This window comes from Nannospalax galili, unplaced genomic scaffold (genome assembly GCF_000622305.1).
Source record: "Nannospalax galili isolate Female #2095 unplaced genomic scaffold, S.galili_v1.0 scaffold960, whole genome shotgun sequence".
Taxonomy (NCBI): domain Eukaryota; kingdom Metazoa; phylum Chordata; class Mammalia; order Rodentia; family Spalacidae; genus Nannospalax; species Nannospalax galili.
The window spans coordinates 1,417,970-1,439,084 of NW_008348313.1; the positions used below are offsets into that span (position 1 = coordinate 1,417,970).

At 57.5% G+C, this 21,115-nt stretch overlaps 3 protein-coding genes across 9 annotated transcripts; 1 reads left to right on the plus strand and 2 right to left on the minus strand.

Annotated features, from left to right (window-relative positions):
- Positions 1 to 366: 366 nt before the first annotated feature.
- On the minus strand, positions 367 to 1,342 carry Pth2 (parathyroid hormone 2). The gene is made up of 2 exons (XM_008845049.2): positions 1,104 to 1,342; positions 367 to 952 (listed from the first exon to the last, which is right to left on the minus strand). The coding sequence occupies exons 1-2, from the start codon at positions 1,238 to 1,240 to the stop codon at positions 760 to 762; spliced, it is 330 nt and encodes a 109-aa protein (XP_008843271.1). The 5' UTR covers positions 1,241 to 1,342; the 3' UTR covers positions 367 to 759.
- Gfy (golgi associated olfactory signaling regulator) lies at positions 872 to 6,920 on the plus strand. 7 transcript variants are annotated; one of them, XM_008845043.1, is made up of 5 exons: positions 872 to 970; positions 2,027 to 2,081; positions 2,751 to 5,027; positions 5,813 to 5,986; positions 6,615 to 6,920. In XM_008845043.1, exons 3-5 carry the CDS (start codon positions 3,827 to 3,829, stop codon positions 6,809 to 6,811), a joined length of 1,572 nt encoding a protein of 523 aa, XP_008843265.1. In that variant the 5' UTR covers positions 872 to 970; positions 2,027 to 2,081; positions 2,751 to 3,826; the 3' UTR covers positions 6,812 to 6,920. The 7 variants fall into 7 exon arrangements, with proteins under 7 accessions (XP_008843265.1, XP_008843266.1, XP_017656629.1 ...); XM_008845044.1 differs by having other exon boundaries at positions 2,878 to 5,027; XM_008845046.2 differs by lacking the exon at positions 872 to 970 and having other exon boundaries at positions 1,508 to 2,081; positions 2,751 to 3,055; positions 3,878 to 5,027.
- A 224-nt stretch (positions 6,921 to 7,144) lies between these two features.
- On the minus strand, positions 7,145 to 19,660 carry Slc17a7 (solute carrier family 17 member 7). Its single transcript, XM_008845051.1, has 12 exons — positions 19,451 to 19,660; positions 14,587 to 14,839; positions 13,420 to 13,538; positions 12,579 to 12,693; positions 12,415 to 12,502; positions 12,178 to 12,264; positions 11,949 to 12,091; positions 10,862 to 11,011; positions 10,638 to 10,770; positions 9,980 to 10,090; positions 9,517 to 9,644; positions 7,145 to 8,502 (listed from the first exon to the last, which is right to left on the minus strand). Exons 1-12 carry the CDS (start codon positions 19,510 to 19,512, stop codon positions 8,209 to 8,211), a joined length of 1,683 nt encoding a protein of 560 aa, XP_008843273.1. The 5' UTR covers positions 19,513 to 19,660; the 3' UTR covers positions 7,145 to 8,208.
- Positions 19,661 to 21,115: the final 1,455 nt, after the last annotated feature.

The following is a 21,115-nucleotide window of genomic DNA, read 5'->3' on the forward strand; positions in this document are numbered from 1 at the left end:
CGCCAGGACAGGAGTCCGCCTGGCTCTGTCGCGGGTGGAACAGCCGCTCCCACTGGGAGCCACGCGGAGAAGCAGCTCCACCCTCAGCCCTGGGGCCAATCAGGGCGCGGTCCGCCTCCCGGAAATGCACATTTTGGCCGGCGCGGCCCCACCCTCCTCCGTGGGCCAATCCGAGCGCGATCCGCTCGCGCTGCGCCCATGCTCGGGCTCTGAGGGCTAGGAGCGGGTCGGTCTTCACTGGGGGCGGGTCGTCCGGGGAGCCAAGGCGCTGATTGGCTGCGCGCTCGAGGCACCTGTGGCCGGGGGTCCCTGCCCTCCTAGACACGAATCGGTGGCTCGGGAGAGGGCACCAGGGCAGTCCAGAGAAGAGGAAAACTGAGGCAGGTGAGCTGCAGGAGCTTCGGGAGATGCGAAGGCAGGAAGAGTGCAGAGACTCAGATCTACGCCCGCAGAGGAAAAAACCCAGCAGGGCCGAGCCCCCGAGGGCGGCAGAAGGGAAAGAACTGAGCTGGGGTTGGGAGCCTGGACGGCTGCGGAGACCTGAGGGGAAGGGACGTGGATACGGAGGGACTGGGATCCCGGGAACGAGGAAACGCAGAGCTGGGAGCACAGACCCGAGGAGCGGGGTGCTTTAACGGAATAGTACACGGGAGAGAAAAAGAGGCTAGACTACAGCGAGGCGGGGGCCTAGCCCACCCCGCATCCCCCGCACCACCACGGGCTGCGCAGCAAGGAGGCGGTGCGAGCACGGCAGGCTGTTTATTGCGCGGGGCGGCGCCCAGGGGCTTCGAGTAGCAGCAGCTTTTGCAGGTAGGAGTCTAGCCAGCGGCGCCGCTCCAGGGCTGCCAGCAGCCGCGCGCGCTCCCGAAAGGCCGCGTCGTCCGCCAGCGCCAGGCTACGCCGAGACCGGGGACAGAAGGCGCGCACCCAGGCCAGACCCGGGCCGCCCGGGCTGCAGGAGAGGGGGTGGGTGAGTGCCCAGCCCACCCGGGCCTCCCGGAAGTCTGCCCCCCCCCGTACCTCGCCTGGTCTGGGGTCTCTGTCCCCTTCTCATTAGTCTCCCCACCTCCCCGCTTCCTGGGCACCCAGGACCTCACACCCACCTGATCTCCCCAGCCAGGGGCAGGGCAACCCCGGAGGCAGGGCCGGTGCCCCAGGGCACCAGCAGCAGCAGTAGCAGCAGCAGCAGCAGCAGCAGCAGCCGCACGCGGGGCGTCCTGGACACCTGGCGGGTCTCCATCACCTGTGGAAAGGGGCGGGCAGGCTGGTGGTATCACCACCCTAAGCAGAGCCCGGGGCTCCAGGCCCCAGCCGCCCTCGGGCTTCAGCCCCCCGCCGCCCTCGGGCTCCAGCCCCCCAGCCGCCCTCGGGCTCCCTACCGCGCAGTGGGCTCGGGCAGCACTGTCCGCGGCCCCTTTTATCCCCGCACAGCCTCCGCAGCCGCAGTGACGCAGGCCGGGCCGGGGGCGCGGGGTCACCGCACCCCAGGCTCATTAGAAGCCGCCAGCGGTAATGAGGAGCCCGGGTGGGGGCCTGCTGTCGTAGCTGCCAGCAACTAATTGGGCCCAGGAGCTGGGACCGAGAAAGAGGGAGTGTGGGGCGGGGGTAGAGAGACAGACAGAGAGGTGGACATAAGGGGTGTGTCAGAGATAAAAATAGAGACGGCAGAGGGGAACCATCAGAGCACAAGTCAGGGACAGAGGGAGGGAGAGCAGAGGGACTGGAGAGGAGGAAGGGACAGGAAAGGAATAACCTCCAGGCACACGGACCAAGACAGAGACCCCCGAGGGGGATGAGGGAGAGGGGAAGGTGCCTAGACAGACCAAGACAGAGACACCCCCCAGGAGGGGGGATGAGGAAGGGGAGGAAGGTGCCCAGGCAGCTGGAGATGGGACAGTAAGGCTGACACCCCCAAGAGGTGGAAAGGACAGGCTGACCCAACTGAGAGAGCCAGGGGACAGCCAACCAGGGAGGGACAAGGCCCTGACCCTCAAGGATGGGTGATGGGTTTTTCTCCTTCCCCGAGGTACATTGAGGCTTGAAAATAAGATGAAATCCTCCAAACCTGGGGTCTCTAAAAGGTAAGTGATGATGACACACACGCCTGTCCTCCCAGCAATCAGGAGGCAGAAGTGGGTTTGAGGCCAGGCAAGGCACATAGACTCTGAATCAAAAAATGAAAAATAGAGAGCTACTCATAGACAGAGGGGGTGCCAGCATAGGTGGTGAGGGCCCCTAAAGGGCAGCCATGCACAGGGGCTCCTGCCTCCTCAGAGAGGAGAGAGGCACAAGTGTGGACTCCCAGACCTAAGGGTGGCTGGACAGGAAACCGGATTCCTGGATTCTTCAGTCTGGAGGGGGTGCAGGGGCCTGACCAGGTCAAGGTAGGAAGGTACAGCAGGGCTAGACCACTGGGTTTGCACAGCAGAGTGAAGAGGTCAAGGACTCAGGCTCTGGAGTTTGTTTAGTTTCTTAGGTTGGCTGTTGGTTTGTGTGTGTGTGTTTGGTTGGTTTTCGTAACTTTGTTTCTGAGAAGAGGTCCCTCTGTAGTCCAGGCTGGCCTAGAACTGACTCTGTTGCCCAGAATGACCTCACACTTGTAGCAGTCCTCCTCCCTCAGCCACCCAAATGCTGGGGTCACAGGCAAAGTCAACACTCCTGATTCTTGTTTTTGAGACATAGTCTAGTTTGGTAGTCCAGGCTGGCCTGGATCTCACTATGGCTTTGAACTCACAATCCTCCTGCCTCAGCTTCCCAAGAACTGGAATCGCAAGCCTGTGTGAGCACACCCGGCCAACCTTTGGTTTCAAACATTGCTTGAATTCTAACTTCCTTCTCTACCCCAGAGACAATATCCTTTAACTCTGTTCCTTTAAGAACCTCAGTTGGTTGCTAGGCTCCCACATGTCCCTGGGAGAAGGTCTGGTGCGTCACCTGTCACCTGTGTGCCTCTGGGACCCCAGCACCTGCCCCTCCAAAGCCCTTTGGCAGCACTCACTGCCTGTCTCTTACCCAGCTCTGTTCGTCTGTTGTTCTCCCGGACACCACTGAGCAGGTAAGATACCCCAAGACCCCAAGTGACCCTGTCTCACCCAGGCTACCTCCTCCTGCACCTTCACCAACCACAGAGGCTGCTGGATCCCTAGCTCTATCCCCTATAAATGGAGCTGAGTGTCCTGTGCCACAGCTCCCTGACACATCCCAGGCCCTGTCCTCACCAGGCTGTAGAGTCCATACCTCAGATCCCTATATCTGAAGGATCTAGAACTCAGATCCAGACCCCATGTCACACAGGGCTCAAGCCTCCCACGGCCTTTTTCCTGTCACCAAGCCCCACCCTGAGGCTCCAAAATTCTTAGCATCAAAATCTCCAAGCTCCTAACTTCCAGAGAGAACTCAGGACATAGACCCTGAGGAGCCCAGAACGCAAAAATCTCCTTGCCAGGACCTGGGGGGGTCTTCCTCTTCCCTCCCACCCAGGAGTGTGACCCCAGGCCTCCATGCTCAGCCTCTAGTGCAAAGGCCAGTGCAGTCCTGCCTTCTCAGACACCCTGGGAGAGGATGGTGACCCTGTGTCCCCTTGACCATCTGTACCCCCCGAAGGTGAAACCTAACATTTGTGGGGCCTTGGAGAGGTGTCATTATGTCCCAATATTTCTGGGACCCCCTCTGGGAAATCAACTAACCCTCTCAGAAGCCCTGTCTCCTTAGTAACTGTAGTTACCACCCCACAGCCCCACCCCGCGGGCTCCAGGAGTGGCTGATGGGTTCTGCTCCAGTCCCTGGACAGACCTGGTAACCAGGAGCATGGCCTCTGGGAGTGGGCATGGCTTGTGGTGCCTTGTCCTTAACACTTTCCTACCTGCTCCTCCCACAGCCATCGGCCTCTCTGAGCACCATGCTGCCCTTCAGCCCCATCCTCTTTCTCCTCCTCTTCACCGGTCTGGGTTCCAAGGCGGTTCCCTCAGCTTCTCCGCCTGTGGGCTCTGACCGCCAGGGTATGCCCTCTGAGATGCCAACTAGTGCTCCAGAAAATTCTACTAGAAACAGTCCTACTCTGGGATCCCCTGAAAATGTTTATCAGGACCCCTCCCAGATGCCACCCTCCATTTCCCCTGACACCTCCCCAAGAGACTTTGGTGGACCTCCCAGCCCTGACCTTCCAAACTCCCCAAAGACCCTCACACCCGACCTGCCTACAACCTCAGCAGCAGAACCCCAGGACACTTCACAAACAGATCCCCCCAAAGTGACCCTCCCAGAACCTTCTGAGACTCCCAAACCGGACCTGACTGGAACTCAGCCAGAACCCACAGAAATCCCAAAACCTAATCCCTCCAAAGCTCCACTCCCAGACTCCACACACACCAGCCCCACACTAACTACACAACAAGAGCCCTCAGGGGCCCCCGAAGATGCCCCTGAAATTTCACCTGGCAAAGCCCCAGGGACTCCAAACCCTGGCCCCACCCAGCACCTGCTCTCTGAACCCCTAGAAACCAATGAACCTGACACTCCTGACACCCTGACCTCTGTCTCACCCCCAACCACCCATTCTGACCTCAATGAAACCCCCCAGCCAGGGTCTGTTGTCACCCACAATCCCAATCCCACTGACATCCCCCAAGGACAGTTCCCCACAACGCACCACCAGAATGCAACAGTGATGGCCGTGACCTCTGACCTGGTCACTAACATTCCCATCGAACTGCCAACACCCTTCTCTGGGGAAGCCACTGCCCCTTATGAGCCAGACCTGAGTCTGGGCCCAGAAGCCCCTGCTGCCACCGAAGCTGCCACCACTGACCTGCCCCCCTCAGATTCCCCAGGGGCCAGAGAGCTGAAGATCCCCCAGAACTCAAACCCCAAAGGGCCAGATACTCCTCCCTCAGCACGGATTGCAGGGCCCCCTGCTCCTCCAGAGCTCCCCAGTCAAGGAGCCCCTGCCGTGCCCCATGCCCCTCAGAGACACAGCCGAGGTGAGACAGTCAACACTATCATCCTGGTGGAGCAAGTGAAGGAGACTGGTGAGGGGCCTGGGTCTGAGGGAGGAGGCTGGGGAGGGGCCTGGGTCTGAGGAGGAGGCTGGGGAGGACTCCTGGGTCTGATGGAGGAGGCTGGGGAGGGGCCTGGGTCTGAGGAGGAGGCTGGGGAGGACTCCTGGGTCTGATGGAGGAGGCTGGGGAGGGGCCTGGGTCTGAGGAGGAGGCTGGGGAGGACTCCTGGGTCTGATGGAGGAGGCTGGGGAGGGGCCTGGGTCTGAGGAGGAGGCTGGGGAGGACTCCTGGGTCTGATGGAGGAGGCTGGGGAGGGGCCTGGGTCTGAGGAGGAGGCTGGGGAGGACTCCTGGGTCTGATGGAGGAGGCTGGGGAGGGGCCTGGGTCTGAGGAGGATGAGGAGGCTGGGAAGGACCCCTAGGTCTGAGGGAGGAGGCTGGGGAGGGGCCTGGGTCTGAGGGAGGAGGTTGGGGAGGACTCCTGGGTCTGAGGGAGGAGGCTGGGAAGGGGCCTGGGTCTGAGGGAGGAGGCTGGGGAGGACTCCTGGGTCTGAGGAGGAGGCTGGGGAGGGGCCTGGGTCTGAGGGAGGAGGTTAGGGAGGACCTCTGGGTCTGAGGAGGAGGCTGGGGAGGACTCCTGGGTCTGAGGGAGGAGGCTGGGGAGGGGCCTGGGTCTGAGGGAGGAGGCTGGGGAGGACCTTGGGTCTGAGGGAGGAGGCTGGGGAGGACCTCTGGGTCTGAGGGAGGAGGCTGGGGAGGACCCCTGGGTCTGAGAGAGGAGGATCCTCAGACTTAGATTGCTATGTTCTCCCTCAGGTGTGACTCTCGTTAGCCGCCCCCGAGGCTCCACTAGCGGGGCCTTGTGCCTGTTCTTTGCGGGGACTGGGCTGCTGATCGGCATCTTCCTCCTGCTCTGGTGTCTCTACCGCCGGGCCTCAAGACACAGGTCCTTTGCACACCACCGGCTCACAGACAGTGGAGATGAGCCAGGTTAGTACCTGCATGCCCCAGAATGTCTGCAGGGCTCCTCACCTCCTCCTACCTGCCCATTAGGACACCCTTCTAAGGATACAGGTCCCCATCCAAGCTCAGAGGCAGGCCTCATCCCACCATCATCTCCTCCCAGCCCTGCAGATCTTCAGTTCCTCTTCCCTTCCTCTACTTCCCCTCCTCCCTCCTGTCTCCTCCTCTTCCTCACCTTCTTTGACAAGGTCTCACTATGTAGCCCAGACTCCCTGCTTCATTTAGAGCAATCCTCCTGCCTCAGCCTCCTGAGTGCAGGGATTACAAATGAGGGTTAGTATGCCCAGCTTGTAATCAGAGAGAGAGAGAGAGCGACAGAGAGACAGAGAGAGAGAAAGAGAGAGAGAGAGAGAGAGAGAGAGAGAGAGAGAGAGAGAGAGAGAGAGAACGAGAACCAGACTAGCCTAGTTAAAACCTTTCTCAGTGTCTAAGGCCCTGCCTTTCCTGGTCCTGGGACCCGGCTAGACCCTCTCCTCGTAGTTCCCTCCCTTCTCTGCAGGCTTTGTCCCTTTTGGGCCTGTACCCCATGCCTCAAGGTGGTTCAGGCCCAAGTCTTCTCATTGTCCAGCTGAGTGACCCCCACCTTGCCCCTCAGCCTTGCACCTGGACACCCCAAAGGACCCCTTCAACCTCTACTTCTATGCGCCAGATGCCTGGGTGCCTTCACACATCGCCACCAAGCAGCCACCCACACCCCCCCTGCCACCCAAGCTGCCCCCACCGCCCCGCGGGGGGCGACCCCAGCGCCTGGAGGCTCTGTCCCCTGCCACACTGCCCAACAACTTCGTGTGAACCCTTCAGGGACCCATGAGTCCTGCCCCCAGCACTGCTCAGAGAAGCTCTGGAGAGCCCAGCACAGCATCCGCACCCCCATTCAGAGGAGCCTAATAAACCACTGTGGACCCCACAGAGTCCTTGTCTAAATGGTGTGCTGGTCACTGGGCTCCAGCCCAGCCCAAGGGACCATGCAAGGAGGCCGAGTAAACTGGGGGGGGGGGGTCCGCAGGGTCCGAGGGAGAGGCTGGGGTCCAGCAGGGTCTGAGTGGGAGGCTGGGGCCCAGCACGGTCTGAGGGAGAAGGGCTAGGGTCTGGATTCCAGTGACCCCTACATCCAGCGACAACCTGGTCTGTACACCAAAGCATTTATTGGGAGTGGGGTGGGGCAGGATTCACAGTCACAGAGACAGACACCCAAGACACAGCCCTGCCCCAGGGAACAGCCCATTCTCCCAACCCCAGTCCCCTTCCTGGGATTTTGTAACTTCTCCAACATACGTTCCCCACATTTCTATGTCAAGAAAGGGGTGTCTGTGAGAGGAAGCTCCCCAGATTTGGAGTCATTTAGCCCCTGAGGGACACAACAAATGGCCGCTGAGAACCTGAAGGCAGTCAGAAGCTACCCAGGAGAATAAAGTGCAAAGACCTGGGGAAAGGGTCTTGAAACCACCATGGGGAAGAGGTGGTGGCTTCAAACCACTGAATCAATAGACTTCAGCAGCCACGTTTGGACCTGAACACTCAGAAAAAGTGCATGGGGTAGACAGGCCTACTGTCAAAACTGCCATTTTGGTCATTTCCCTGGACATAGTGCTAAGCTAAGGATAAGGTGTTTCAGCAGAGTATGCTGGGGAGGGGAGGGGGGAAGTGAGGAGTGGGGAGACTTGAAACCGCCATTTCCCCTCAGAAACGCTGGTGAGAATCAATCCCTGGAATGGCGGGGATGGTGGTTGGTTAAACCAACTTGGGAAATGCAGAATAGGTTAGCCTCTGAACTGACAGAGGACGACCTTGAATTTTTCCGAGTTGGAGACAGGCTAAGTCATCTTAGGGTAGCCTGAGAATCCTTGGGGTTCTAGGAGGGATGCCTCAAAAACACAGAAAAGAGGTTGAACTGTCCATCTAAATAAAGCCCTGAAATGAGAAACTTGAAACCACTGAGGCAGAACAAGGGGAGAAGAGAAACGTCCAGGAGAGTCTGGGTACCCTTGAAACTGCCAGTGTGCAGCTTCACCACCCCTGAGAGGCAGTTGGGAAGGGAAGAGGGTTGGATGGCACTGGGAACAAGGGAAGACTGCATCACAAGCCTGGGGCAGGACAGTGAAGTGGGGTTCCCTGACACTGCCACTCAGGCCCCCAGAGGTGTATGGAGTGGAGGTCCTGGAAACTGCCGATCAGTGGGAGGCACGTGGTCAGTAGCCCCGGAGAGGGGGTGGGGGCCTCGGTGGCTGCACTGTGTTGTGTGTGGCTCCGTAGGAAGGAGGCGGCGCAGGGGGAGCCCCCGGGGGTTCGGCCTCGTCTTCCATTTCACTGTCGTCACTGCCAGCCAGCTGGTCGTGGCCCACGAAGCCGCACTTCTCCTCGCTCAGCTCCTCTGGCTCTGCCCATGGCTGCTTCTCTCCAGAAGCAAAGACACCGTAGAAGATGACACCCCCATAGTGCACCAGGGAGGCGATGAGGAACACGTACTGCCACTCCTCCCGCGTCTGACAGAGGCAAACAGAGAGCAGGTCAAACGAAAGAGATGGAGAGGCTGCGGACTGGGACACCTGCGGTATCAGCGACTCTGGTAGAGGACAGCCTGGGCTGTGTGAAATGCAGTCTGTGAGTGTGTGTGAGTGTGTGTATGTGTGCATGCACATGCATGCGGGCACAAGCACATGTGCACATACTGGGGCTGGAGAGATGGCTCAGAAGTTAGCACACCGGCTGCTCTTGCAGAGGATCCGGGTACAGTTCCCAGAACCCACATACACTAACAACCATCTGTAACTCCGGTTCCAGGGGACCCGACGCCCTCCTCTGGCCTCTGTGGGAACAGCACTCACAAGCACATACACACACACAGAGAGACATACATAATTAAAAATAAAGCAGGCATGGTGATACACACCTTTAGTTCCAACACTGAGAAGGCAGAGGTGGGTGGATATCTGTGAGTTCAAGGCCAGCCTGGTCTACATAGAGAGTTCCAAGTCAGCTGGGACTACAGAGGGACCCTCTCTCAAAAAGACCAAAAAAAAAAAAAAAAGTAGAGGGAGAATGGACTGGAGAGATGGCTCAGTGGTTAAGAGCACTAACTACTCTTGCAGAAGGCCCAGGTTTGAATCCCAGCACCCACAGGACGGCTAACAACCATCTGTAATTCCAGTTCCAGGGGCTCCAAGGCCCTCTTCTGTCCTCTATGGACATTGCACAACATGAGTGTACTTACATACATGCAAGTAATACACTCACACAAATAAAATAACTAATTAAAATTTTAGCCGGGCGTGGTGGCACAACGCCTTTAATTCCAGCACTCGGGAGGCAGAGGCAGGCAGATCTCTGTGAGTTCAAGGCCAGCCTGGTCTACATAGTGAGTTCCAGGCCAGCGGGGCTACAGGGAGACCCTGTCTCAAAAAGACCAAAAAAAAATTTTTTTTAAATAAGAGAAGAAAGGGAGGAAGAAACTTGGTGTCAGGAAGGTTCTAGGCATGCACTTGGAGGGCTGTGCTGACCTTGTGCTTGGTCATAGCGCCCACGATGATGGGGCACACCATCCCGGACAGCGTGCCCACACCGTTGGAGATGCCCATCAGGATGCTGGCGTATCGCGGGGCGATGTCCAGGTGATTCACATTAAACCCTGGTGGGGGTATCAAGTCAGAATCCCACACTTGTATGACCCTGAGGCCACCTGGGACATTCCTCACACCCACCCCATTCCCTGTTCTTCTGAAAGGCCTATTTCTTTCCTTTTTAAGGATTTATTTTGTTTGCATCTGTGTGTGTGTGTGTCTGTGGGTTTGTGCATGTATGAGAGCAGTGTCCTCCGAGGCGAGAAGAGGGTGGCAGATTGCAGATCCTCTGCAAGAGCAGCAAGTGTTTTTAACTGCTGAGCCATCTTGCCAGCCTCCAAGAGGCCCAGTTCAGGGCCAGAACTGACTGGAGTCACCCAAGCTGCCGATCTAGGGTTCTCACCAGAGATGGCAAAGCCGCTGAACCCCACTGCCAGAACCAGGAAGGAGATGGCCACGCCCTTGGAGTGGGAGTATCCAACCACCAGCAGCAACGTGGCTTCCATCCCAAAGCCTGTGGAGGGCAGACTCTTGAGTGTGTGCTGTGCCCAACGGGCTGCCCCACCCCAGTTGCCTTCTGTTGGCCTCAGTCAGGCCATCCCTGATGTGCTGCAGGTCTGGCCCCCTTCCACCCCACCAGAGGGAGCCCTACTTTCCCAAGACCCAGTCCTAGGTCCATCCATGCCCATTGGCTCCGACCCAAACAGTCCTTCTTTGCCCCCCCACACACTAGGACATGTTGGGAAGAGGCAGGACCCCACTTGTCTCCCCAGGTCCCCACTCATGTCCCCATTTTCCCTACACATGAACCCATCCTGTCTTCCCAGGTCTCCGTCCACAGCCCCTCTCCCTGCCCAGTTCACTCCCTGCTCCACCAGGCCCCAACAGGCCCCACCCTTGCTTTTTGTCCCCTGGTCACCACCTGGGTCTGGACTCCCCTCCTGCTCTTCCAGAAACTGTTGCACGAGGCGGGAACTCTCCCCTGGCTGGGTCCTGTCAGCCACACCCTTGGCCTACCTTGGACCCTTCCCTCCATGCTCGCCCCCCACACACACACTCACCCCCGCAGTTCATCAGCTTGCGCACATTGGTGGTGGACATGATGCGGCGGCTGCGCAGGAAGTCAGCGATCTGGCCTCCGATGGGCACGATGATAGTCATGACCAGGTGGGGCAGCGCAGACACCAGGCCCACCTGCGGGGAAGCAGGTGCAACCGGTCCTTGGGGGACCCACCCCTCCTCCTCCACCCTGCCTCCGTCACCCCCCTTCCTCCTGGACCCCCACCTTGCTGATCTCAAAGCCAAACACTTCCTCAAAGTAAGCGGGTTGGGAGATGAGGAGCAGGTAGAAGGTCCAGCTGCGGCAAAAGTTGGCCACGATGATGGCGTAGACCGGCATGGACGTGAAGAAGCACCGCCAGGGTGTGTTAAACTTCTACGGGGGGGGGGGGGGGGGGGGGGATGTCTGGGGGGGGGGGGGGAGAGGCTGCTGAGGCTGACACCAGGGTTTGGGGACTTTGTGTCCCTTCAGGGATCCCAGGATAGCCCCCAAAGACTCTGCGGGGATCTAAGCTCACTGAAGTCTCTAGCCGCCTAAGGGCGTTGGCCACATCCTGTCTGCTGGGGAAGAAGGAATCCTTGAACCAAGACACATTTCAGGGATGAGGGACCCAAGGCCCTCAGTTCTCAAGGTTCTGAGCCCCGTGATAACCTGTAAATGTGAGTCTTTCTCTTCAATCACCCGCCTAAGTCTGGCTATGATCATTGAACTGCCTGGCAAAATCTCCAGTTCTAATCCTACCCTGCAGCTTTTAACCAGGCCTCCCACCTCCTTCGCTTCTCTATCTCCAGCATCTGCTATTCCTGTGCTCCATCCAGCCTATGACCAGATGGAGCCCAGCTCTTTTTTTATTTTTCCAGGAGTGGGACTGGAACCCAGAACCTTTGTTGCTGAGCCACACCCCAGCCCCTCAGTGGGGGATCCTAGGCAGGGACTCTACCACTGAGTCATACCCCAGCCCCTCACTTGGGATCCTAGGCAGGGGCTCTACCACTGAGCCACACCCCAGCCCCTCACTGGGGGTTTCTAGACAGGGGCTCTAACACTGAACTGTCAACCAGCTCACTTTTCACTTTTGAAACAAGATCTCAGTAGTTGTCTAGGCTGGCCTTTAAGTCACTGTGTAGCCCAGGTTGACCTCTAGCTTTTGATCTCTCTACCTCAGCCTCCTGAGTAGCTGGGATGACAGACCTGCACCACCATGCTGGATTTAGCCCCAGCTTTTTGTGTGGTGGTCCTATCTCAGAGTCCCTGTGTAGGTTTGAGCTGGCACAGCCCACCCCACCCCAGCCCCTCTGCCTCAGGCCCAGACCGTGACGGGGTTCATGAGTTTGGCGCTCTCTCCAATGGCATCCTCGATGTATTTACGCTCCTCCTCTGAGATGCTGGGGTGCAGTGCCGGGGACTCATAGGACACGAGCAACCAAAAGAGATACCAGAAGATCCCGAAGCTGCCTGAGGGGGTCAGGAGGTAGATGGGAGCAGGGTGACACTGATGGTGCCTGGCCCCAGCACCACCCAGGACCCTGCTAGTCCCTCACCATAGACATAGAAGACAGAGCTCCATCCGGAATACTGCACCAGGACCCCAGCCAGGGGCATGGCCACCACCGCCCCAGCATAGGAGCCTGAGGGGAGGATGTGGGTAGGGAATAGATTAGTGTCTTCCCTGAATCCTGGGGTGTGGACCCTCAGCCCCCCAATCTCAGAGACACAGAAGTGAAGCCCCCAGAACCCCCCTCTCATGCAGTGGCTGGTCCCCAGCCCCTTCCTCTCACCACAAAAGGCCGTCGTTGCCAGGCGACTCCGTTCTAAGGGAGGGGCCCATTTGCTCCAGATGCCGTGGCAGGCAGGATATGTGACCCCCTAGGGAGGGAGCACCAAGGTCAAGGAGAAGAGGTGAGGTCAGAGACCTGAGTGAGGTGTTTGGGATGGGCTTTACCTCCACGAGTCCCTGCAGGATCCTCACAAAGATGACGCAGCCATAGTGGACGCGGGCTGCCGAAGGTATCAGCATGTTCAGGGTAGAGGTAGCCACAATGGCAAAGCCAAAGACCCTGACAGGAAAGGTGGGAGAAAAGGGTCTAGCTAAGCCTGATGGAGTGGGGTGGTCATGTGGTCTTAGCCACTTGGGAGGGGTGTGCTTATGACCCTAGCCGTGCAGGGGCAAGACAGCTAGACCATGTCAGAGGGAAGAAAAGGAGGAGTATAAAAAGCATAAAACTAGAGGCAGGTAGAGCTCTGTGAGTTCGAGGCCAGCCTGGTCTACATAGTGAGTTCCAGGCCAGCTGGGACTGCAGGGAGACCCTGTCTCAAAAATAAAAATATAAAATTAATTAATTAATAGCAAAAACTAAATTTTTTAAAATATAGGGGCTAAGGTAGAAAATACAGGCAGTGTTTTCACAAAGTAACTGTGCAGTGATTTGAAATACAATAAATGAAGGCAATACACAGCCTTCCAATAAAAGATATTTCAAGACTGAAAACAATATATACAGGGGCTGGAGAGATGGCTCAGCGGTTAAGAGCACTGGCTGATCTTGCAGAGGACCCGGGTTCGAATCCCAGCACCCACATGGCAGCTAACAACCGTCAGTAACTCCAGTTCCAGGGTATCTGATGCCCTCTTCTGACCTCCGAGGGCATTGTGTGACATGGGTGCACTTACATATATGCAGGCCATACACATAAAAAATAATAAAATATTTCTAAGACCACAGCCTCCAACGCCACCCACACAGCTGCTGTTTCTGCCCAGCTTGAGACTCCCACCACTGTACCTGTTGGCTGCAAATTTTTGGCAGATAAATCCTCCAGGAATCTGAGTGACAATGTAACCCCAGAAAAAGGAGCCATGTATGAGGCCGACGGTCTCGGGATCCCAGTTGAACTGTGCTTTCTGTGGGCCAAAATGCATGTCAAACTAGCCACCCTGCCCTCCACCAATCAGCACTCAAAGACTTTGCCCGTTAGTCAATCAGCAACAAAGTCCCCCTTGCAGTGCCTTGCATGTTACCAGGGCATGGCCCTACGCTGAGCTACAGCGGCATGTTGCAGCCTAGAACCCTGGTTCTGGTGGCTTATTGCGTCAATGTCCCCTCCCTGAATATCTCAGGGCCCCTGTGTCAGGGTGACTGCCTCCATTTCTAAGCAACTTATGAAAATTGTTTTTGGGCAGACCTGGATGGGGGTCTGGGCAGGGTCAAGAGGCGGCAAAATTAGAAGTGGTCCTGATTAGACAAGGTTTTCAGGTGGGCCAAAGACGAATCAGGCTACTTTTTTCCTCACTCAAGGGCATGGCTTACATCATACCCAACTTAAAATAGTGTAAAACTAGGGGCTGGAGAGATGGCTTAGTGGTAGAGCACTGACTGCTCTTGCAGAAGACCTCAGTTCAGTTCCCAGCACCCACATGGTGGCTAACAACCATCCATAACGCCAGTTCCAGGGGATCCAATGCCCTCTTCTGATCTCCACAGGGATTGCAGGACATGGTGCACTTACACACAAGCAGGCAATACACTCACATACATAAAAAACATAATAAATCAAATACTTTTTTAAAATAGTGTAAATCTGAGCTAAGAGTGTAGGCCAGAATTAACCAGGTGGAACATAACTTGGAGAGAAGAGTGACATCAAATAAATGTGACCCAGGGATATAAATGTGGGGCCTTAGCAAATGAGAAAACCGCAAAACAGAACCAGGTAAGGAGCTCCTGGGGCGCCTAAGGTGAGAAGGGGTCTATGGTTTGCAATAAAGGACCGGAAAGGGGGCGGAGCTTCCCTTAGATCAGGGCGGGGCTTAGGAAGGGGAGGACCCAGGGGTGGGCTCAGAGCTCAAGGCGAGGCCCCCTGGTGGGCGGGGGCTACTGGGCTGTGACGTGAGTGCGTGACGTAACCCAATGGCGTCACAGGACGTGGGCAGGGCTGGCGGGAGCAGCTACCTGCACCACCACGTGGCCCCCGCGGTGGGTCGTGCTGTTGTTGACCATGGACACTATGGCCACGCCCAGGTTGCAGCGGATGCCGAAGCTGATGCAGAAGCCCAGCCCGCTCATGATGGCGATTATGTAGCGACGAGGGAGGCCGAAGCAGGTGCAGTCCAGCACCGGCGGGTCCCTGGGCTGCGCCGTCACCGGGCGGCCGTCGGCGCTCAGCTCCAGAGTCTCGGCGCCTTCCTGCCGTTTCTCCAAGAGCCTGCGGGGCGGCGGGATGCGGGGACTCAGAGGTGCAGACCCCGGACCCGGGTCCCTGGCGGGGGGTGGGGGGGGCTGCGTGGCAAAGCCCTGGAGTCCTGCCCCAAGGGTGTAACCCTGCCATCCTGGGAGGCTGAGGCCAGAGGATCCCGAATACCCTCACTGGGACCCAGCGACCTCTGGAACGCTCTTCACCACCTTCCATCAAGAATCCCGGGTTCAAGTCCCATTTCCCACTTGCTTTGCAAGACCCAGAACTCCATCCTCAAATCTTCCCAGGAGTCCAGGCCCCCAGCTCTTCCTGCCTGGACTCCACTGGGGGGCCAAATCCTCAGCCACCTTCTCCCCAGCACCCCCAGGCGAGGTGTAGACCCCCACACTACGCCTTGGGACCCCAGCCCACCCCACCCCACACACACACCCCGCAAGGCTCCGAGCCTCCCCAGCCCCCTCCGGCAGATGCAGATCTCAGTCTATTCCAGTCAGCAAAGGTGTCAGGGAGCAGATGCTCGGTTATATATATACCGACCCCACCCCCACCCCCGAGGCCTCCCTGCCCCGCTGCCGGGCCCCAGGTGTGGGCCTCTCATCCAGCTGACCCCACGGACCTGGGGGTGGGGACCCTCCCTGGGCATCCCTGGGGAGCCTGGGGTTCAGCCTGCAGCCTAGGGCCAGGGCGGGGGAGTGCCGGCTGGTGTCCTGGCAGGGGACAGATGGCCCTGGTAGGGAGCTTGGCTCATTCCCCAGCGGGACTCTGCCTCCGCCCGACCAGTACCCAGGACTGAGTCTGTGCCCGTGGATAGGGCGCTGGGAGGGCTGGCTTCTAGCTAGGGACAGTCTGTAGGCCTGGAGACAGGTGGGCACAGACCCGGAGACCAGAGGTGGCCAGAGCACAGAGACCACGGAGAGTGCAGAGATAGAGAGACAGAGATACGGGGGGGAGGGCAAGACACAAGAGAGACCCAGAGAGAGAGGGACAGGGACAGAGGCCCAGAGAGTGTGCCAGAGACACGGGGGGGGGGCAGACACTGAGAAAAAGAGAGAGACAGAGAGACACAGACAGAGAGACAGAGGCAGAGAGGGACAGAGACCTAGAGACAGAAAGGGACAGAGACCCAGAGAGAGACAGAGAGACAGAGATTGGGAGAGGAGGGACAGAGAGACTGAGAGAGAGAGACAGACTGAGAGGAGGACAGAGACCCAGAGAAACAGAGACAAGATGAGAGAGAGACCCAGAGACAGAGGCCAAGACTTAAAGAGAGAGACAGAGACCTAGAGAGAGAGGGACAGAGACCCAGAGAGAGAGAGAGAGAGAGAGACCTAGAGACAGAGAATGAGAGACAGAGACCCAGAGACAGAGACTAACAAGAGAGAGAGACCTAGAGAGAGGGACAGAGACCCAGAGAGAGGGACAGAGACTAAGAGAGAGGACAGAGACAGAGACCTAGAGAGATAGGGGCAGAGACAGACCCAAAGAGAAAGAGACCCAGAGACAGGTAGACGGAGTCCTAGAGAGAGAGGTCAGAATTGACACCCAGGAAAAAGACAGATGTGGAGAGAGAACAGAGAGATCCCCCAATGAGGAAGATGGAGACAGTGAGGACAGGTGATCTGGGACCATGAGGTGTGAGGTACAGGGACAGGTGTGTTCAACGTGGCCCCTCTGAGGCGAGTAGACATCCTGGGATCGGGCTGGATCCCAGGATGGGGCGAGAACAGATGGAGGCGAGGGAGACTGGGACGGGGGAGGAAAGTACAGCCAGACGGGCTGCGGGGAGGGAGTGGAGGACTAGAGAACAGCCACCCGCCCATCATGGCACTTAAGGAGGTGGGGAGGGGAGGTAAGAAATGGGGTGGAGGCACATTTAGAAGCCAGGCAGTTGCTGAAACCTGCAATCTCAGTATTTGGGAGGCTGAGGCAGGAAGATGACAAATTTGAGGTCAGTCTGAGCTACAGAATTACACCCTGTCTCCAAAAAACAACAAACAAAAGGGTAGCGATGTAGCTCATCAGAGAAGGCTTGGGTTCCATCCCCAGCACCACATAAACCCAGTGTGGAGGCAGGCTTACACCTGACAATCCCAGCAGTCAAAAGGTGGAGCCAGGAGAATCAGGAGTTCAAGGTCATCCTTGGCTATATAGTAAGTTCAGAGCCAGTCTGGGTTACACGAGACCCTGCCTCAAAAATAAATAAATATGTTGGTGGGTAGAAAGGCAGAGGTACTGTTCACAGTACCCAAGGGCAAGAAAAAACCAACAGGGACAGAGTCGAAGAGAGGGGAATCAAAGCCTGCAGAATGACTAACAGGCTGGCGGGAACCCCCAAATGCACCCCCTCTTCAGAACAGGTTGGCCAATGAGATTAGAGTTTGACCTATGATGTTATCTGATAATATTTGACTCTGACTCTGCAGATAGGAGTGTAGCCTTTGAAATTTGATATTCATTGTTTATATTTGATGTCTCAGACTTCCCTAAGCAAGTCACACAGAGAAATTCAAGTGGGGCCTGGTGCTACATGCCTGTCATCCAAGTGCTGGAAAGGTGGGGCAGGAAGATCAAGAGCTCAAGGCCAGTATCGGCTAGGTAGTCAGTTCGAGGCCAGCTTGGGCTCTATGAACAACTGGCTCAAAATAAACCCTAAAATAACACACAGGCACAGAGATCCCTCTCCTCTCTGGGGTGATGAGGGAAGAGGTGGCAGAGGAGACAGTTACCCAAAACAGAGATAGTGTCTCACTTGCTCCCTCTCAAGCTCTCCGTCCACTCCCTGTGCTTCTGTCCCCCTAAGCCCTGGTGGTTTGCTGGGCCCTTCTGATTGCACAACCAGGAAACTGAGGCTCATGAAGTAGAAATTGCATATCCAGGATCACACAGGGGAACAGCAAGGCGTGTCGGATCCCCTCCTGGCCCCACACAGGACCTGCTTCCCAGAAGCCAGGACCCCTGGCTGTGGCTCTTCTTGTCCTTGTCCCAAGTCATCCTGGGTTACGTGGTCCAAATGAATCCTCCCCTCAGGCTAGCATTTTGATGAACATCTTGAGGCCGGGTTTGAGGGTTGAGAGGGAAAGTGACCTGGGTTTAAATGATGAGTTTGGTCTGCAGCCATTGATGTCACCAGCCATCAAAATGAACCCAGGTCTTTGGGTGTAAATAAATGCCCTGTGTGTGTGTGTGTGTGTGTGTGTGTGTGTGTGTGTGTGTGTGCGTCAACTCCTTGTTGGTCATCCTGGCCAGAGTGCTGAGTTCTGGGGTCCCTGGGAGCACTGGAAACAGCTCAGAGAGGCAAGGCAAGGCTGGAGTCCCAGATGTGTGATGGAGAGGCAGAGACTGAGGAGGGGGCCTGAGGAACACCCCCCTCCTGCCATTGCCCCCCCAGCCCCCTCTGCCAGCTCGGCTCTTTCTCTCTCTCCCTGACTTCACGCTGATGTATTTTGAGAAACTCGTGAAAGGAGGTGAGAAAAAAGGGTGGGGAGGGGCTGGAAATTGGAAAATGGAGGTGAAGCTGTCTCAGCGCTCCCTCCACCACCTCCCCCTCCACTGCACCTTCCTGCCTCCCTCCCTCTGTCCACCTTGTCTCTCTCATGTTACCACAGGGTGGGGTTAACTTTGGAGATAGGAAGTGAGCTACTGCAAACTGGATTAACTTTAGAGTCAGGAAAGGACTCTGGTGGCCAAGTGAGATGGACTGGGGACCATCTAAAGGTGGGCCAGGGCCCTGTGGGGAGGAGGCAGGGTCTGAGGGCACAGTGCCCACAAGGCCATCTCCTCTCCGCACTGTGGACAGATATTTTTAGGCATCTCTAGAGCTGAGTAATTTCTCTGAGTTGGAGCCAAAGCTGGGGTTGGGGGTGAGTGGCTGGAGAAAGGTGGACAGGCTACCTCAAGGGACATTGGGTCACCATAGTCATGGCTCTGAGTGGGAGTTCTAGCCTGTTTCCTTTGCAAAGTCAATCTGATCACCCCCCAAGGCTAATTTGGTTTTGTGGCCTGAAATTCCTTTCTCTCCCCCCCCCCGGAACCTGGGATACCCTGGCTTTTTCCTCCCAGCTTAACCCCCTCACCAAGGACAAGGACCAACAGGCCCCAATCCGCTTTAACTCCAGATTAAACACCCAAGGGACAGAATCTGAGAAAGACTGGGGAGATGGAGAGAGCCAGGCTGGGAAAATGACAAGCCAGAGAAAGGGTCAGAAAGCTAGAGACAGAGACCAAAGAAGAGGGGACCAGAGATCCAGAGAGGGGGAGGCAGGGCAGGAGGCTCAGAGTCAGGACTGATGGAGGTCAGGTGAATCAGAGGGAGGGGGCAGAGAGACAGACAGAGACCCAGAGATAAGCGGGTGGGGGAGACCAGAGAGAGGGCTCAGAGATCTACGTAAGGGGACAGGGACGCAGGTGGACAAAAACCCAGGGAGACAGGTGCACAGTCCCAAAGGAAAAAAAAAGTGCAGCCCAGGGTGGGGTGGGGTGAGCACTGACCACATCAGACGGGGACAGATGGATGGGCCTCCCCACCCCAAGTCAGGGTGTCCCCCGTCTGCTCCCGGGTGGGAAGGGGCGTCCTCGCTCCCGCCCCCCCATTCCCGGTCCTAGGACCCCAACCAGGCTCACCGGTGCAGCCTCCCCAGGGCGCGCCCGGCTAGCTTGCGAAACTCCTCCTGCCGGAACTCCATGGTGGCGGGTCCCCCTGCCGATCCCCCCGCCCGCGGGCCCGGACGGCCGTGTCCGGGATCCCGGGGTCCTCCCCGGCCCGGCCCGGCCCCGCAGCTCCGCTCGGGGGGAACCAGGCTGCGAGTGCCTGCTGCCCGGGGGCTGTCAGGGAACTCAGCTCCAGGGGCGGGGCGGGGCGCGGAAAGCCACGCCCATTCTGGAAGGCCCCGCCCCTTGCAGGCTAGACCCTCCCTGAGCCCCGCTATCTGGGGGCTGTAAAGCCAGATTCAACCTCAGGGGGCGGGGCAGGCCAAGTCCAGCCCTCCAGACCCCGCCCCTTGTGGCCTAGACCCTCCCTCCCCGCAGTCCTCCCATCTTCTTCTAGTCACCTGTCCATCTGAAGGCCACGCCCTTGAATGTGACCCCGAATGGGCCCGAGCCCCACTGCAACCCGGTCCCCGAGTGTCTCTGCGCACTGCACCCTGCCTGATCCTGAGCCGTTTCCCCCATTCCCCATTTGTCTCCCTCAAATTTTATTTTTTTTAAATTTTATTTTATTTTATGTATATTGAATGCGTGAGTTATAGACGGTTGTTAGCTACCATGTTGGTGCTGGGAATCGAACCCGGGTCCTCTGCAAAAGCAGTCAGCTCTCTTAACCCCTGAGGCCTCTCTCCAGCCCTATTTATTTATTTTTTTGCTGTACAGGAGGTGGAAGCCAGAACCTTACACATCCTAGGCATGCGCAGCCCTCTTTTAAGTTTTTACTTGGAGACAGGATATAAGTGGCTCAAGCTGGCCTTGAACTTGTGATCCTCCTTCAGCCTCCGAGTAACTAGAAAGGCAGGCAGCTCTTCACCCACTCGTAAGTTTCCACCACACCCTTTGAGTTCCACCTGTCCTTTGGGTGTATTCCCACCCAGATCCTGAGTTTCAACACCCCCCCAATTCATCCCCTTCGAATTCCACTCCCTACAGTCCCCAATTCTCCCCCTTTGAATCCATTCCCTACAGCCCCCCAATTTCTTCCCATCGAATTCCACTCCCTACAGCCCTCCAGGTCCTTCCCCCTCTCTTGCTCATGGCCCCCCATGTTTCCCTCTCCAGCTTCCTACACCCTGTCAAGCTCCACGGGATCTACACCACTTCTTTGAGATGTGGCCCCATCTGTCGAGTCCTGTCTCCTTCCTTTGAGTTCTGCCCTCTGAAAGTGTCTCCTGTTCTTGTATGCACCGGCTCCGCGTTCTGACCCGGCCCTCTGGGATCTTGCCCTCCCCTCCAGTCTGTCTTCTTCCGGGTCTGCCTGCCCAGACTGCTGCTCGGACCCCGGAATCTGTCCCCGCCCCCTAAGTTCTGTCCCCACCCCTACTTCCCAGCCCCGACCCTGGGGATGGAACCCCGACTCAGGTGTTCCCGCAGCCCCGGCCGAGTGCACCCCCCAGCTCGGTGCAGGTTTCCCGAGTCGAGCTGCAAATGCATTTGGGGTTAAATTTTCTTGGTGCGGCCCGCGAGGGGCAAGAGCTGCAGATGGAGCGGCGGGCGGGCGCCGGGGAGCCGGGAAGCCTGCAGCCGGCCCTGGCTGCGTCGCGGGTCGGACTTCTGCACTGATTGATTGACAGCCCCCCT